At 36.1% G+C, this 17,432-nt stretch overlaps 1 protein-coding gene across 3 annotated transcripts in view; it reads right to left on the minus strand.

Moving 5' to 3' along the window:
- Positions 1 to 17,432, minus strand: part of ARHGAP22 (Rho GTPase activating protein 22) — a 326,645-nt gene that overhangs the window by 28,480 nt on the left and 280,733 nt on the right. For all 3 annotated transcript variants that reach the window (XM_074233106.1, XM_074233107.1, XM_074233108.1), the window contains one exon: positions 3,703 to 3,910. In XM_074233106.1, coding sequence (XP_074089207.1) covers positions 3,703 to 3,910 — 208 coding nt within the window. The remainder of the gene's footprint in view (positions 1 to 3,702; positions 3,911 to 17,432) is intronic.

The following is a 17,432-nucleotide window of genomic DNA, read 5'->3' on the forward strand; positions in this document are numbered from 1 at the left end:
ATTCCTTGCAAAGACATTATCACAATGTCCCAAAAGTCACTAGGAAGACTTAGAAAGGACAAACACACTGACAGGTACTAATAATAGGATGAAGGTTTCATGAAAAGGAATAAACTTCACTCATATGGATGAAAAAAAAATATAATTACTTTCTGGCTAGGATTCCTAGGTGATGATCAGTAATTGCATGGAGAAAAAACAAATTCCCTTTGAAAATCAGAATTTGGGAAGATTCATAACAAGATAAGAGTTTTTTTTAAGATTACCCAGTGGTGGGGCAGCTAGGTGCCATAGTAGATAAAGTACCAGCCCTGGAGTCAAGAGTACCTGGGTTCAAATCCGGTCTCAGACACTTAATAATTACCTAGCTGTGTGGCCTTGGACAAACCACTTAACCCCATTTGCCTTACAAAAACTTAAAAAAAAAAGATTACCCAGTGGTGAAAGCCAGAGCTGAGTAATTTCATTTATCATGTAAATAAGATGACATATGAAACTGGGAAAGGTGTAACCATATTCCTTTTCTCCTCCTATTCCTATTGTGCCTCAATGAATATGAACATTTCTGAGTCCCATACTGATTCACAGTATCATAGAATTATATAGATTCAGAACTTTAAGGGTCTTCAGAGGATCAGATAAGGAAACCAAGGCCAAAGGAGGTCTAGTGACTCTCCCATGGACACAGAGATAAGTACTAAAAATCAGAGGCAAGATTTGGATCCAGGTCCTTTGGCCCTCAAAGGTCTTTTCAGTGAGCTATGGAATTGAATGTAATCTCAGATTCTTTAATCTGAACAAGACTCCCCTCTCTCTACTATAAAGTCCTCAGTGACTACCAGTAAAGAGAACCCAATACAAAAGAAGGCCATGTCTTCTAAGGCAGCTCATTTTCCTTTAGCACAGCTCTGAATGTTGGGATAAATGTTTCCTTTTCTAAGTCTAAAATTGCTATGCCATGCTCTGGAATTGAGGAGAACAAGTCTAATTCTTCTTTCAAATGGTGGCACTTCAGATATTTGGAGACATCAATCATTATACTCCACCATAGATTTTTCTTTTTATCCATACTAAATATTACTTCTTCTTTCAACAACTTGGTCTTAAGTCATACATTATAAATGGCCAGCAAGACTCTCCAGCCAGAAGCTCCCAGATATGACTAAAATGATTAGGGTTGGGAAAGGAGCACATGAAATGATGGGACAAGGTGCCCAGTAATCCTTAAGAAGAAGTTATAACTAGGAAGTTGGTTTATAGCCTTGGGCATTTACACATGCCATAGGATGTAAGGAACAAAGTGAATGGCATTTTAGCAACAGAAGGTCGATCTCATTTGGTATCCAAAAGTCTCTCCTGCCTCCAGGTATTCTTTCTCTCTTTTGACCTATCTGCCCGGTTGACCCCTTTGCCTTTACATCTGCTCTAATCATTAGCATATCCTTTGTGCTGCCTTTGCTAAGTATAAGTTCCCATTCTTTTCTGAGCTTCAGTTTAAACCTCTATGAAATGGGAGGGAGAAGATTGGGTGTTGTATTAAATAATCACAAATATCCCTTCTAACCCATATTTACTCCATGATTCTTTGGTTCTGTAGTATCCCTTTCCTGTTATATCCTGCTTTCCTGTTATATGAACCCAATCTCTGTTCCTCATATCTAAGCCAGAGACTGAGAGCCCTTACAAGTCATTACATGTTTAAACTAAAGCAAAAAAGAAAATTGTGTCTGAACTGTTTGCCAACTTCACACAAGCCTCAAAACTGAACTTCGTACTAAATGCAAAAATACTTTCATTTGATTTCAAATTTGGGAAACAAATGGTTGACTCATGGTCTCAAGCTTAAGTACTGCATCAACAACATTCAAAGGACCATAAGATGGTGGTTGGAATTCTGAAAAGAGTGGAAGGAACTCTAGACTAAGAGTGTGGAAATCTGGGTTCTAATCCCGACCCTATGACTTCCAAGTTGTGTCCCTGCTGATAGCATATTTGTTAAATTTGGAAATAATTTGAAGCTGGGAGTGTTTGCTCATCCAATAAATAAATAAAGCCATATCCAAAAAGACTTTGATGGACTAGAATGATGAAAATATCACCAGATAAAAGAGAGATAGCATGTCCAATAATATCTATCTATCTATCTATCTATCTATCTATCTATGAAGCAGGGAATATGTGAAAAAGATAATATGTGATACAAAAGAGGGATACACCAAGTGCTCCTGGAACAGTTGAAGAAGAAATTCCTTTGGGGGGGGCGGGGCATGGCGGCTAGGTAGCACAATGGATAAGAGCACTGACTCTGGAATCAGGAGTACCTGAGTTCAAATCTGATCTCAGACACAATAATTATCTATCTGTGTGGCCTTGGGCAAGCCACCTAACCCCATTTGACTTGCAAAAAAAACTAAAAAAAAAAAATCAAAAACCTCAATGGGGGCGGGGAGTCAATAATTCAATAATGGCCACTATCATTCAGCAATCTTAACAGATCATCTCAAAAAAGTTATTAAGATTGGGGGTCAGTTAGGTAGTACAGTGAATACCAAACCAGCCCTAGAGACACATGTTGCTGAATTCAAATATTTGGTCTCAGACATTTACTATGTGACCCTGAGCAAGTCACTTAACTCCCAACTCCCTCCAAAAAAAAGTTATTATGATTGGAAAAAAAATCACTTGATAAGGCCAACCTGGTGGTGAGGAGAGTCTCCAAACTCATCTAGTGCCAGAGACATAGTTTTAGGAGGTCTTATCAAGCTGGAATCAGATTTTTAGTTTAGGACTAGTAATAGTCTCCAGCATAAACTTTCAAGAATCAAGAGTTCTATCAGGTGATAAGAGAAGATAAAGTAGATTATATCCATATGTAAAGGACCTATAATTTTTGTAGCCAAGGGGATTCTTTCCATGGAGTCTGAAACTCATCAATCACTTAAGAGAATCGCCAAAGGTCCAAAATCACTTGTATACTTTATGTATGACCTGAACCTGGGACTTCCTCCGGCACCATCTGATATGTAATAATGTCCTTCATTCTCATGTACAGTATTATTGTTATTTTTACATTAATTTGCTATTTCATCTTCAGGCTGTCATCTTCCCAAATGGCCTAATGGGATATCAGAAGTCATTCTTCAGGGATTTAAAGGAACCCATTGACTATAAACATATATATGTATTTTTTTTTTGTTTTTTATTAAGTAATGGGGTTAAGTGACTTGCCCAAGGTCCCATAGCTAGGTAATTATTAAGTGTCTGAAGTTGGATTTAACTCAGGTCCTCCTGACCCCAGGGCTGGTGCTCTACCCACTGTGCCACCTAGTTGCCCTAGAATAGTTTTTTTTTTTAGATTTTTGCAAGGCAAATGGGGTTAGGTGGCTTGCCTAAGGGTATCTGAGGCTGCATTTGAACTCAGGCACTCCTGATTCCAGGACCCGTGCTCTGTGCCACCTAGTTGCCACTGAATAGTCTTTTAAAATCTTATATTGAAGGGGTGGCATAGTGGCATAGTGGATAGAGCACTGGCCTTGGAGTCAGGAGTACCTGAGTTCGAATCCGGCCTCAGACACAATAATTATCTATCTGTGTGGCCTTGGGCAAGCCACTTAATCCCATTTGCCTTGCAAAATAAACCAAAACCCTAAAAAAAATCTTATATTGTGATTCCTGCCAGCTAATTCAGCAACTCAAACTCACCTGTCAAACAGTGGTTTCTCTCCACAATCAAATGAATCCTGCAAATCCTTGACCAAGTTGGCCTGACCAGGCATTCGGAAGAGTCCTTCCTCTGTAAGTCCTCGCTCCCGAATGAAATCCACACATTGTTCCACCAGCAGCGGGGCCAGGCGATGGCCATACTTCCTCTCATATTGCACAGTATCTTCCAAACGCTGCCCAAAGATCCCTGGAACAAGGAGAGAACAACCCCCAATCCCACTGTTAATTCTTTATTTGTTTTATTTGTAGAAAGAACAATGGACTTGGACTCAGAAAATCTGGAATCCAATCTGTGCTTTATCTTAACTAGCTACATGACCTTAAATAAGTTGCTTTACTGACCTAAACTTCCATTTCTTCATCTGCAAAATGAGGATAATGAATCCTTGTATTTAACTCATCAAGTTGTTCTGAGGCTCAAATGGGATAAAATATGTCAAGAAAATTTAAAACTTAAAGTTCTATATAAAGTAATTTTTCTCCTTTCTCACACCTAATGATGCAAGGTTATGAAGAATGGAGAAAGCAACAACAATGAAACAAGAACTGGTTAAGTGGAAATAAAGGAAATAAATGAGGAATGCAATAGTAGGGAGATAGTGAACTAGAGAAGCCAATCAGATCCGTAGTCCAGTGGCAGATGTGGAATTTGTATATAATACTACCTATTAGAAGCCTTCTCTGATTTCCAGGATTACTGACTTTGGAATGAAAGGAACCTCAATGATCATTTGGTCCAACCCAGTGGACCTCACCCGAATTCCCACCATAACATACATGACTTGTGATCGATCATTCAGCCTCTCCTTGAAGTCTATCAGTGAGGAGGAACCCACCACTTTTGATGCTTTACTTGGTAAAAGAGTTTTCCTGAAATCAAGTTTCAATTTGTCTATTTACTACTACCCAAGAGACACAGTTCTTGGACAATTAATAATCTATTTATTAATTAGGCATTTGTGGTTTCTCTCAGTAACCAAAGACACTTAATGGAGATATTGAATGCCTTAATATACTTTAGAAAAAAGGGGTGCCCCTAATAAATGAGAATCAACTCTAATTGGTGAAGAATGGAGAAGTTGGACTTTCAAATGAGGAGATGGGCTGAAAATCTTCAGCTCCTCCTGCTGAGTATGTGGCTTGATCACAAGATTCAGTTCCCTCCAGTAATCTGGAGAAAAAAATCCATATCTACCCAGACTATTTTCTCTTTCATAATCTGGATTACCTGCTAGACTCCAAAGGAAGAGTGTCATAATATGGGTTTCATGTTTTAGGGCTGGAATTTACCTAGATTACATTCTGTTTTCATTATAAACAAAAGTAAGGTCTCCCAGCTGGGTAAAATCCCACCCAAGATCATGGAGCATGTATCCTGAGGATTAGGCCAGTCTCATATATCAGCCTTGTCCTTCAGAGAATGACTGAATGACCTATAGGGGTTGCTCTCTGAAAGAGGAAATAGAAAGGAAAAAATCTGAATCCTAATTTAATTAATATATTAATAATTTTTAATTTGTTATTAATATAATAAAAAATAATTACATCTCTCACACCCATTACTCCTGTTTCTGCTTTCTGATAGCAAACAGATCAAACCTAACTTCCACTTGAGGATAGATCTTCAAAGACTGGAAGGAAGCAGAGTCTTTTCTTTTCCAGGATAAACCTCCTCAGTTCCTTTGAGCATTATTCTCATTGCGTGGACCCAAGACCCTCAAATCTTCATTGTCCTCCACCTGATACTCTCCAGCTTGTCCAAAACTTCTTTTAACTGTAGCATACAGACTTAAACACAAGACTCCAAGAGCTGGTCTGACTAAGGCTAGTATTACCTATTTATTCCAGAAAATGATGACTTTCTTAATGTTAACAAAGACTTCTTAGTGGCTATATTGCCCTGTGACTTCCACTGAATTTTCAGTATATTAAGACTTTCAGACCTTTTCTAGCTGAATCACTGACTGACCATAAATTCCTCAGCATATACTAGTGAATTTGATTTTTTTGAAAATGTTTATGAGGCTTTACATTATTCCCTACTGACTTTTACCTAATTAGTTTCAGCCCAGTACTCTTAGACCAAAGTTGAGGCTTAAATTAAAATGTGATTTAGAAATATTTAACAAAATTCAGAAAAACAAATAATATTACATTTTAAAAGTAAGTCAACATATGGCCTGTAGGGATTGTCAGGTGCCTATTAGTGGCCCCTATTTCTAGTTGGATTTGATGCCATTGCTGTAGTCTATCAGGATTTTTTTGAACTCTGATATAATCATCTAGTGTGTTAGCTGCCCCTCCCAAATTCTTGCCATCTGCAAAAGAGAAGAACACGCCAACAATACCTTTATCTAAGACAGGATGTAAATGTTAAATACCCAGAACCCTAAGGCACTGGAGACTTCTGACAAGCTGATATGGAAACCATTAATTCTTTGAGTCCTACCTTGTTATGAATGTATCTAATTGTATTATTATCCCATCCACATCTTTCCATCTTTTCACAAAAATATTATGAGATATTTTATCAAATATTTGCTAAAATTTAGGTAAGCTACATTTAAAGCAATCCCTTGATCTAAGGAAATAATATTAGTTGGGCATTACTTGACAAAGTCACATTGGCTCTTTGTGATTATCACTTTTCTAGTTGTTCACCAACCACCTCTTTGATATTCCATTTTAGAATCTTCCCAAGTATTAAGACTAAGCTCTTTAGCCCATGGTTTGTACTTTCTATTCTTGTACCTATTTTGAAAATTGTCAACCTTCCATCTTTCATTTTGCATGAACTTTCAAATATTAGTCACAATGTCATAGGATTCACTTTTACTAAGTCTTTCACTTCCCAATGATAGAATTCATCTGGACTGATAACCTGTATCCCTCAAAGGTCATTTAGGTACTCTCTTATCATGTCCTTATTTGAGAATCAACTCCCTCTTGGTCATTTTTATCATCATTTCCAGTGCAAAGCTCATTCTCAGTAAGAATATAAAAATAAGTATTAAGCAGTTCTTCCTTCTCTAAATTGTCAACTCAAGCAGTTGTTCTAAAATTTTCTTTGATCTTCCTCTTTTCCCAATAACTAAACAACAAACCTTTTTGCTATCCTTAGCTTCCCTCACTTGCCTAGTTTCACTAGCCCACAATAGTCCCATTATTTCCAACACAACAGCCAGTCTAGTTCTGATATTGAAAAATCAGAATTTTCCCTAACAAGGGAAGGGGGGGGGAAGTCTCCCACTTTTAAGGGTTGAAGTTATTATTAAGGAAGGTATTAACTGCTCTATTTTTGGAGGAGAAAGAGAGATCCAGGAGATATTGAGATAACTGAAGTCTGTTATCACTACATGCCTCTATGTCAGACTTGTGGGCTATTTTACTAAAGCATCACTCATTTCCTCTTTCCATTCATGTAGTCTACAACAAACTCCAAGGAATAAAATCAATTCTGTTTCTATATCAATCTTTATCCAGTGACATTCCTCCATGTTACCTTCCTCGGGTTTCTGGATTTCCTGACTAAATTGTATACTTAGTAAAACAAGTTGTACATGAAAGATCTGCAGCTTTATTTCCAACCAACTTTTTTCTGAGATTAGATATAGATATAGATTTACATATACACATACTGTTAAGTTAAAGTAAGTTAATGTATTTATATAAATTGCACACACATATACACACATTCAGACATACCAACAAAGTCTACTTTAGCACTGACTTTTATTAATATCTTGCAAAGTGGACATGGATCTGAAACTAAGAATAGGCAATAAATACCCATATTTTAATTCTACAAAATTCTGATTTTTACAACACATAATATATTTTGTGACAAATAAAGTTACAAGAATTATTATATGCAGTGATGAATTAAAAACTCTAGTAGAAGGTAGCACAGACTACAAAAAAGAAGGAAAACAAGTTTTCCTTGGGAATTTTCTTTGTCTATTGCATGTTACTCATTATCATTGTTTCTGGTAATCAAAATTTGTTCCACTGACTTGTGGGAATTCAATATAGTACACTAGGAAGGGTGCTGCTCTCAGAACCACAGGAACTGAGTACAAATCCAAATCTAATGCTTATGGTGTAACTTTCACTAGGTCTTGGTATCCTTTTCTATAAAATGACATTTTTAGATTAGATGGTCCCTCAAGTCCCTAGGGTCCAATGTGTCCACAGGAAGAAAAAAATAATTATATACTCAATGGAGGCCAATGATATTGAATTCACATATCTGGCAGTAAATATGGTACTGTGCCTTAATTAAAGAAGCAAGTTATTTATAATATAGTTTTCCACTCTTTTTCTAGTCCTCTGAGTATTTACTATTGATGGGGGTCAAATACTTAGGAACTTAATCATGGACCATTATAAACATTTGGCCAACTGGCTATTTTACTGTCCCTAATGATCTAAAATGGGAATGGTTATAAATGAAATGACTTATTTAGTTTATGAAAAGATAAGTAACAATTCTTCTATGGGACTTCTATGGGACCTGAAAGGAGGAAAGATCAAAATGAGGTGGACTGTAGGCATGCCAGTGTCACAGGTAAAAAGAGGAAAAATTACTTGTGCCTTTTCTCTCTGGGCACCAGATATTTCTGTTCTATGGGTCATACCAATTGTTTTAAAAAAAAAGCTATAAAGGGGTGGCTAGGTGGCATAAAGCACTGGCCCTGGAGTCAGGAGTACCTGGGTTCAAATCTGGTCTCAGACACTTAATAATTACCTAGCTGTGTGGCCTTGGGCAAGCCACTTAACCCCGTTTGCCTTGCAAAAACCTAAAAATAAAAGCTATAAGAGGAAAAGTTATTTGGATTATGATAGCAGACATGGAAAAGGTTAACTAGTGATGAAAAACTCATTGCTCAGAAAACCAAGCACAAAAAGTGATAATGAGAGAACAAACCTCAAAATAGCTACAGCTCCGAAATCTAAAATGCTTTCTCTAAATAGACAGTAATCAGAAAATGACAACTAATGTGTACCCAAATCCTAAAGTCATAAGGGGCATCAAATCCAACCCCTTCATTTTCCAGTTCAAGAAACTGAGGTCCAGAGATCTTAAATGCCTTGTCTAAAGCCATAGAGACCATAAAAGTCAGAAGTGGAACTTAAAACCCAGATCAGGTCAGTGATTTTTCAGTCATACTGCCCTGGCTCCTGGTTCCAGGTCATTTTAAAGAAGCTTCCATCTTCTATTTCCTAAGTTCTCCTATTTCCAACTAGCCCAAAGGAAGCATGGAGGTTCTTTGCTTTCTCTTTCTGATATTCCTAAAATAAAGCACATCTATATATTTTAAAAGTGTTATATTATTCCCACTACAAGGGAAATATACAAAGGTAAGAATGATGGTGGGGCAAGAACAAAGGAAAACATCTGAATGTCACAAATTGCAAGGTTCTTAAATTGAATCAATCCTGGTCTCATATATTTGTACAAAGCAAGCCTTTTCTTCTGGTCTTCATTAAGTCCAATTTTTGACAAGAGCTCAAGTCCAGCTTTCTTGATCTACATTTCACAGACCAGACTGCAACTTTCCTCCCTCTGACAGCAGCTTTCGCAACCCTCAATGGAAAATTCAGGGGCTAGAGAGGTAATTCATCATTTATTGTTACCCCCAGAATGGTCATTCCAGTGGAGGGTCTCACCCTCAGCAAATGGCCCAGATATTCAAACAAGAAGGCTTCTTTTTAAAATGTGCCCCCCCCATCTCTTTTCAATTCTCAGGCCTTGTTATCCTAGCTAAATGTAAGCATCTTGAGGGGGGAACTATTTCACTTTTGTATTTGTTTTGCTAGTACCTAGAACAATGTGTGATATATTTTTTCGCGTCTTATTCTTCATGACCCCATTTGGAGTTTTCTTGGCAAAGATCCTGGAGTGGTTTGCCTTTCCTTCTCCAGTTCATTTTTCAGACAAGAAAACTGAGGGAAAGAGGGTTAAGTGACTTGCTGATGTCAGATTTGAATTCAAGATGGTAAGTCTTTCTGACCCAGTGGTCTATCTACTGCACCACCTACTTGCCTGCCTGACACATCCTTAATACTTAATAAATGCTTAGGTACAAACTGCATATTCTTTTCTCTTTACCTGGAGATCTGTATCTTCTGGTTCCTGAAAGTATGTATTCTTTTTTTGAGATCATAGATTTTGAGTTGGAAAGAAGCTTAGTAATCATAGTATCAGGAAACTGACAGTCTATAATTTGCACAAAATCTGACAAGTGATAAATGGCAGGGCTTAGACTAGACCCCAGATTTTTTGATGCAAAAATCCCCTGCCAGTTTCACTCTGCCATCCACTATGTATCTTTACAACAGATTTTGGTAATGTCTTAGTAACTGAACTTTTTGGTTCATGAAACAGTGCTGAATACACTATAAGTTTATGTTATATAATTTCAATTGGCCCCCCACTGTGGTCTTCCTTATTAACTCATTATTGTATTCACTACAAAGGCTGTTCCAAAACTTTCTTCCTTCCTCAAATCTCCCACAGCTCCCCCTTTCCCAGCCCTCTCAGCTGAGAACCTTGACTCATATTTCACTGAAAAAATTGAGACTATTCTTAGAGTTCCCTCTTTGACATCACCCAGATGTCTTCTGCCACAATCTCATCTGCTACCCTTATCTCATGTATAGAGATGACTCTTTTCCTCACTGAAGAATCTCCTCTTCATGTACACATGATCCCCTTTCATCCTGACTTTTCCAACAGATAGAGGTATTATCTCTATTTTTCTTACTATGAGCAGCTAGTTGAAACAGTGTATAGAACACTGACCTTGGGAGTCAGGAGGATGGGAGTTCAAATCCGACCTTAGTCATTTGACTCTCACTAGCTATGTGACCTTGGACAAGTTACTTAATCCTGATTGCCTCATATCCTCTAGTCATCCTGATTTTTATCTGGACACTGGACCCAGATGACTGAAGGAGAAAGTAAGGCTGGTGACTTAGCACAGCACTCCCTCACACAAATTGTCATGGGATGCCCTCTATGATGTTACAGTCTTCTTAAAAAATAAAAGACATATTATTCTCTCATTAACATTCAATTGCTCCCTGTTAACTGGCAGCTTCCTTACTGCCTATATACATATGTCTCCCCATCCTCAAAAACCTTTGCTTGATCATTCAATCTCTTAGTTATTATTTGTCTGCTCCCTTTCATTGCCAAACTCCTTAAAAAGGCTATCTACAATAGGTGTCTCTACTTTCCTCTCTCATTTTAGTGCTTTTCAATCTGACTTCCAAGCTCAAAACTGTTCTTTCCAAATTCATTAGTGATCTCTTAATTGACAAACCTAATGGCCTTTTCTCAATACTCATACTTCTTGACTACTCCTCTAGGTTTCACCATGGCTGGTGGCAAATACGCTCCTGAGGGGAAAAGTGAACTACCTCACACATACAAGTTAAAATGAAAATAATTAGAAAAAAAGATAAAATTGTCATTGATGTTGTTTGAATGTAAGTCTTGCCATAGTGAAGGATGTTTCTCCATAAAGTAGCACACAAAAGGTAGTGTTTGCAAGAAGTCAACTTAAAGAGGTGCAATCCTAGAGATGAAGAAAAATTTATGTGATAGAAGAGCAACTAGAAGACTATTCCTTTAAGCTTGGTGACAATTCAAGGCAAGACTAGAAGTTTCTTTGAAGATCTACATTTCACAGACCCACTTACAGCAAGAAGTGGTTCATTTGCATGATTTAAAAAATCTAAAAATTATGCAGGATTTCATAAAGTGTTAAGTATTGGGAGAGTCTGCTAGCATCAAAGAAGTTCCTAGCTCCTGTAAATAATAATAATGATGATGATGATGATGATGATAATGATAGATGAAGCTCTCTAAACTTAACAGAGCAAATCTTTAATATAGAAGAAACCAACTTATTTTGTCATCTCAAGCCTACACTTCAGGGAAGGAAAAAACCTAAGCTGGGCCATAAAAATAGTCACTCCAGCTAGGAGGGAATATATTTGGGATTTGCAATTTGAAACATATTTTTGTGCACCATACAAAAAATCCTAGAGTACAAAAAGAAATCAGCATTATTTCATTAACCCTAAGGTATGATTAGCTCTTATCATCCTTGAACAATGGTTATTGAACATCTTCTTTCCCAAGTTCGGAAGTTTTGTAATGTTTATAACTTCCTTTCAAGTCTACTTATTTTTTGATAATGCCCCAAGGTCACCCTCCCCATAGGGATGATTTTAAAGAAAATGTCAGTCTTCTACCTTTCCTCTAATACTACCACATTACAACCAGTGAATCAAGGAGTGATTGCAAATTTCTACATTTGCCAGGCAACTTTAGCTTTGGATGCAGAGAACTTTACATTGAGAGATTTCTGGAAATCCCATGAAATTTACTAGGTAATCCAGGATATTGCTAAGACATGAGAAGATGTAACAGAAAATTTGGGGGTATAAAGTGTGCCCAGTAGTTTGTTCTACTATATTTGATAAAGATGAAACATTCAAAGGAGTAACAAGATTGTAAAATTAGTGTAAGAATTGGAGCTACAAGTGGATGAGTGATGTGGAGGAGCTGATTGGGTTTCACAAAGAACTGTGGAATGAGGATCTAACTGAAATGCTAGATGTAAAGTTTGCAGAAGAAGAAGAAAAGGAAACTTTGGAAGCAAAGGTCAAAGTTCAACTGCAAAACAGCTGGAAGAATTTCATCATTTAAATGAATTTTTTTCCTATATTGAAAATATAAATCCAAAAACTTCCAAGATTTTTAAAAGTTCAAAAACCAGTTGAGTATAATATTTCTTGATATCATCAGATAGACAAGGAAAAAAAAGAGAGCCATGGTCCAACTCTCTCAATAATTTCATAAAAAAGTTACATAGTTAACTACCAGTGATAAAGGTTAGATGCACTGAGTGGGAAAAAGGCAACATATGGCACACCTATGTTAACTTTACTGAATAGTCCTATGCATACTTTATTATTAACTTTATTTTTCATTCTCCATAATTCTGCTTATTATCATAGCACCATATCTAATATATTTGCATTTTCATATATTTTAAGACTTGCATAAAGGTTATTTTGTATATGCGTTTATTATATAGGATAAGTGAAGTGGGCTGATAAGAGACAGATTCATATTACAAAATAATTTGCTTTAGGTAGAGGGATGAAGAATGGCATGTCAAGTACCATGTAGCAGCAACTTAATTAGTATTAGCTGGATGACTGGACTTTGAGGTATTTTGCAAAAATTTGCTAAAGTTTAATTCTATTAAAGAATTCTAAAATGCTTTAAACTTCAATTTAATAAGCAATTATTATATCAGAGCCCTGTAGCATATAGAATTTAAAAAAAAACTCAAAAAGAATGCCAGGGCACAAGAAAACTTCATAGAAAATGAAATGTTAATTTGGAACCAAGGAAAACTCATTGAACTATAAAAGAGAAATTAGCCTCACTTGCAGAACTTCATAAAAAGAAATGGAATTTATTAAAATCATCCAACTGTAATGGGCTAAAAAAAGCCTTTGATATTAGATTCGATTACTTTGATGCACTTATAATAAGAATTATTATTCCTTTGCACATCGATCCAATATTCATAGAACTATTTCAGGATAAGTTTCTTCGTAAATTTAAAAAAAAAACTATGACTTTATGGTAGAGTTGTTAAAGTAGCTCAGCCATTTGGAAAAGAATTTGAAATTATGCTTCCAAAAGTAACTGAACTATGCCTATCTGTTGACTTAGTGATACACTCAAAGAGACCAAAGAAAGAAACAAATGACCCAAACGTACAAAAAATATTTAAAGCAGTTTTGCTGGCATTGGCAAATAACTGGAAACTAAGGGAAACCTTTCAGTTGGAGACTGTACACATTATGCTCTATTAATGAAATAGAATTCTATTATGTCATAAGAAATAATGACTGTTTACTGTTTCAGAGAAACCTGGGAAGACTTGGATAAACTGATACAGAGTGAATTACATACAAAAGCAACAACATTTTAAAGACAAGTAACTTTAGAATACTTAAGAACTCTGATCAACACAATGAACAAATGACCAAACATCATTCCAGAAGACTGATGATGAGGAATACTACATACCTACCCAAAGAGAGTAGAAGGACTCAACATGTAAAATGAGATATACATTTTTAGATATGGCTAATGTGGGGATCTGTTTTGCTTTATTATGCATACTTGTTAGGGGGAGGTTTCTTTTTTCTTAATTGGGGAGGGGAAGAAAAATAAATGCTTCTTAGCTAAAAATTTAAAAGATAAAGGAACTGAAATTCTCTTAATAAAAGGTAAATAAATGCCTGCTAGTTAAAAACGCATAAAGCAGGGAGCCAAGGTGGAGGGAGGAAAGGGAACTAGATGGTTTTGCCATCCCTTCTATCAGTAATGTATCTAAAAACAGAAGCTGGCATTATAATTATCAAGACCAATCCTTTTCTCTATTAATCTTGGGCCAGGGTGGAGACACTAAACATAATACTTGGTGCCTTCTTTCTTTTCTGGAAGATGTTATTTGTAGATGTCATTAATGGCTATTTATGAATCTTCTCCCATATGTATCTATCTACATGTGACTCAGTCCTAGGAAAATGGACAGGGCAAGTTGACACCAAACTATGGACAGTGTTTTAAAATATTATTGCAAAGTGTTTTACATGTTTTATCTCATTTGATCCTCACAATAGCCCCAAGAGGTAGATGCTATGACTGTTCTCATTTTACAATTGAAGAAACTGAATCAGAGCTTAGTGACTTGCCCAAGGTCAACATCTGGTATGTATCTCAGTAAGGACTGGCAATTAGATCTTACTGACTCTGAGCTAGTATCCACTAATAAGGGGTTCTCAGCAAGAGATCTTTCAACTTTGTATATACATATATGTGCTTGTGTGTGTGTTTGCCTCACCACCTATCAGATTGGCAAACATGACAGAAAAAGAAAATGACAAATGCTGGGGGATGTCCAAAAACTACAACACTCATGCATTATTGGTGGATTTGTGGATTAATCCAACTATTTTGGAACCATGCCCAAAGAGTTCTAAAACTAACTTTTTAACTCAGCATTACCTCTATCTGTATCCCAAAGAGATAAAAAAAAATGGTTAAAGGATCTATATGTACAAAAATATTCATAGCAGCTCTTTTTGTGATGATAAAGATTTGGAAAACAAGGGGGATGTTCATTAATTGTAGAATGATTGAACAAGTTGTGGCATAAGATTGTGATGGAATACTACTGCACTACATAAAATGATGAGCAAGATGGTTTGGGAATTATTATCTAATTTCTCAGTATGACCTATATGGGCTTTGGAGTTTGGACCCCTGGCATCCTGAACCTAAATCTTTTCATACTGTACCCAGAAGTTTTCTTCTCTAACTAAACTTTTCATTTATTTTGATACTGGGTCCCCCCCCACCCAAACCTGCTCACACCCTAAATTAACTCATTGACCAAACCAGCTTATAATAAACATACCCTGGGGCCACTGGATTTAGGACATATTAGTCAAGCAGCACTATGAGTACTGTTTGTTAATAAAGTTTCTCAGTAATTTTCCAATGGGATGATCACTCATCATTGCACCATTGCTGTTCTAGAGGGGTTTCCTGTTCTTATATTAATTGGACTAGACATTCCAAAAGGGAGATTCTGGGAATTTATTAGCCTGAAATTGGGCAAATTATTATTTTGATTTCCCTAAATTCTCTTTATCTCTCAAAAAGGTTATTTAGACAAAAAAAAAGGTTATTTAGATTGGGAAAAAAAACCAAAGACCCTGGAGGAAATGGAGAATGACACCTTCTTCCTTTAGGTACTCTGCTGAAAGCCCCCACTTTTTAAATTAAGTCCTGAGAGAAAGATAACTCTTCCCAAGTAGAAGCACCAACCCTACTTGAGAAGGGTGGAGGGAGTCAATATTTGTGTGAAACATTTGTGTGAAACACATATAAAAGGAGTGCAAGAATTCACTGATTTGCTGAACTAGTTCTCTGAAGAAGAAATTAATGTTAAAAAGAATCCATGAATGATATATATTGAGGATGATGGCTGCTTTTGTTTTTGATTTTTTTCTGCCTTTAAAATCATTTTACAAGGATAGAGAAAGAAAAAGAATAAAATTAGAAATGAATGTGATATTAAAACAAAAGGCACGCTTAAGCAAAAGACAATCAGTTCAGAAAGGCAAGAGTGCTGAGTAGTTCAGTGAGTTTTTCAGGTTATTCTTTTTTATACAAAAATTAAATGAGCAAGACATATTGGCTCTATTCTTTTGCAGAAGTAGGAAGGGGCTGATAAATATAGTGCATTGCATATAACACTGAAATACTGACTGTTTTTCTTAATTTGTTTTTCTCTTCTTATTTTTTAAATTCTTTGCTTTAAGAGCTAGTCTTTGGGAAAGATGAAATGTAAGTGATGTCAAAATATATATCAATTAAAATAACTAATCTGACCCTTAAAAACTCTGATGACAAAATTTCTAGCCTTAATACTAGGACCTCTCTTGCTATCATGGTATTAATCATCAACTGGGACACAGGATTAAAGGACATGATTTTAAGGTCTATTGCTTCTATAAATTATTTGGCCAATCTAATCCAGAATGAGTTTACTGGTTTCCTGAGCTACAAAGAAAAAACATTTTTTGTCATTATTTTCACAGTCTTCCTTGTGTTGACCATGCAAAACAGTTAAATAATTGGGTTGTCAATATTATCAATGATAAAGTTTCTACAAAAATACATTCACATTCATGTGAATTAATCACATTCATGAAAAGACCAAGAGTAGATTCTTCAGAAATTACTACTGGATGAACTGGAAACACAAATGTAAAATGTATGTTTCATGAAACACATAAAATAAGATGGACAAGAATCACAAGAGTACAGAATTTTAACAATTTGGAAAATGTAATGGGTAAATAATGGGTGGTATAATGCAGGGCCTAGAGTTGGAAAGACTCATCTTCCTAAATTCAAAGCTGACCTAAATTCAAAGCTGTGTGACGCTAAGCAAGTCACTTATCACTATTACCTCAATTTCCTTTTCTGTAAAAATCAGCTGGAGAAGGAAATAGCAAACCACTCCAGTGTATTTGCTAGGATCACAGCATTAGACATGACTGAGACAATTGAACAACAAACAAACCGTAGTAGCAAGAAACTGGCCCTTAAAATAGAAAATGAGTAGAAACCTCACTGTCCATTTCTGATTTTATCACCTTGGGAAAATAATTAACCTCTCTGGGTAAAAATGAGGGGCTTGAATTAGATGACCTCTAACCTCTTTTCTAGCTCTAAGTCCTTTGTGCTTGCTTTTTCCTTAGTATGATAAAAATTGTTTAAAAGTTTGTTTCAAAACTTTGGGACCAACATGATATAGGGGAAACGGAACCAGATTCCAGCTCTGCCCTCACTCCACTCCAAAAAGTAAATAATACTTTCACAACCTAATCAAATAATTATTGTGAATTAAAATTCACAGTATCATTTGTGAATCTAAAAATATAGGATAATTATCATAGGATCAGTGACAGAAAGATGTGGAAGAGACCTTAGAGGTCATTCAAATCTCTCATTTTACAGAGGAAACTGAGGCAAGAAAAGTTAAATGATTTGCCTAGAATCAATCAGCTAGTGATTGGTAGAAGAATTTGAACTC

This window comes from Macrotis lagotis, chromosome 4, assembly GCF_037893015.1.
Source record: "Macrotis lagotis isolate mMagLag1 chromosome 4, bilby.v1.9.chrom.fasta, whole genome shotgun sequence".
Taxonomy (NCBI): Eukaryota; Metazoa; Chordata; class Mammalia; order Peramelemorphia; family Peramelidae; genus Macrotis; species Macrotis lagotis.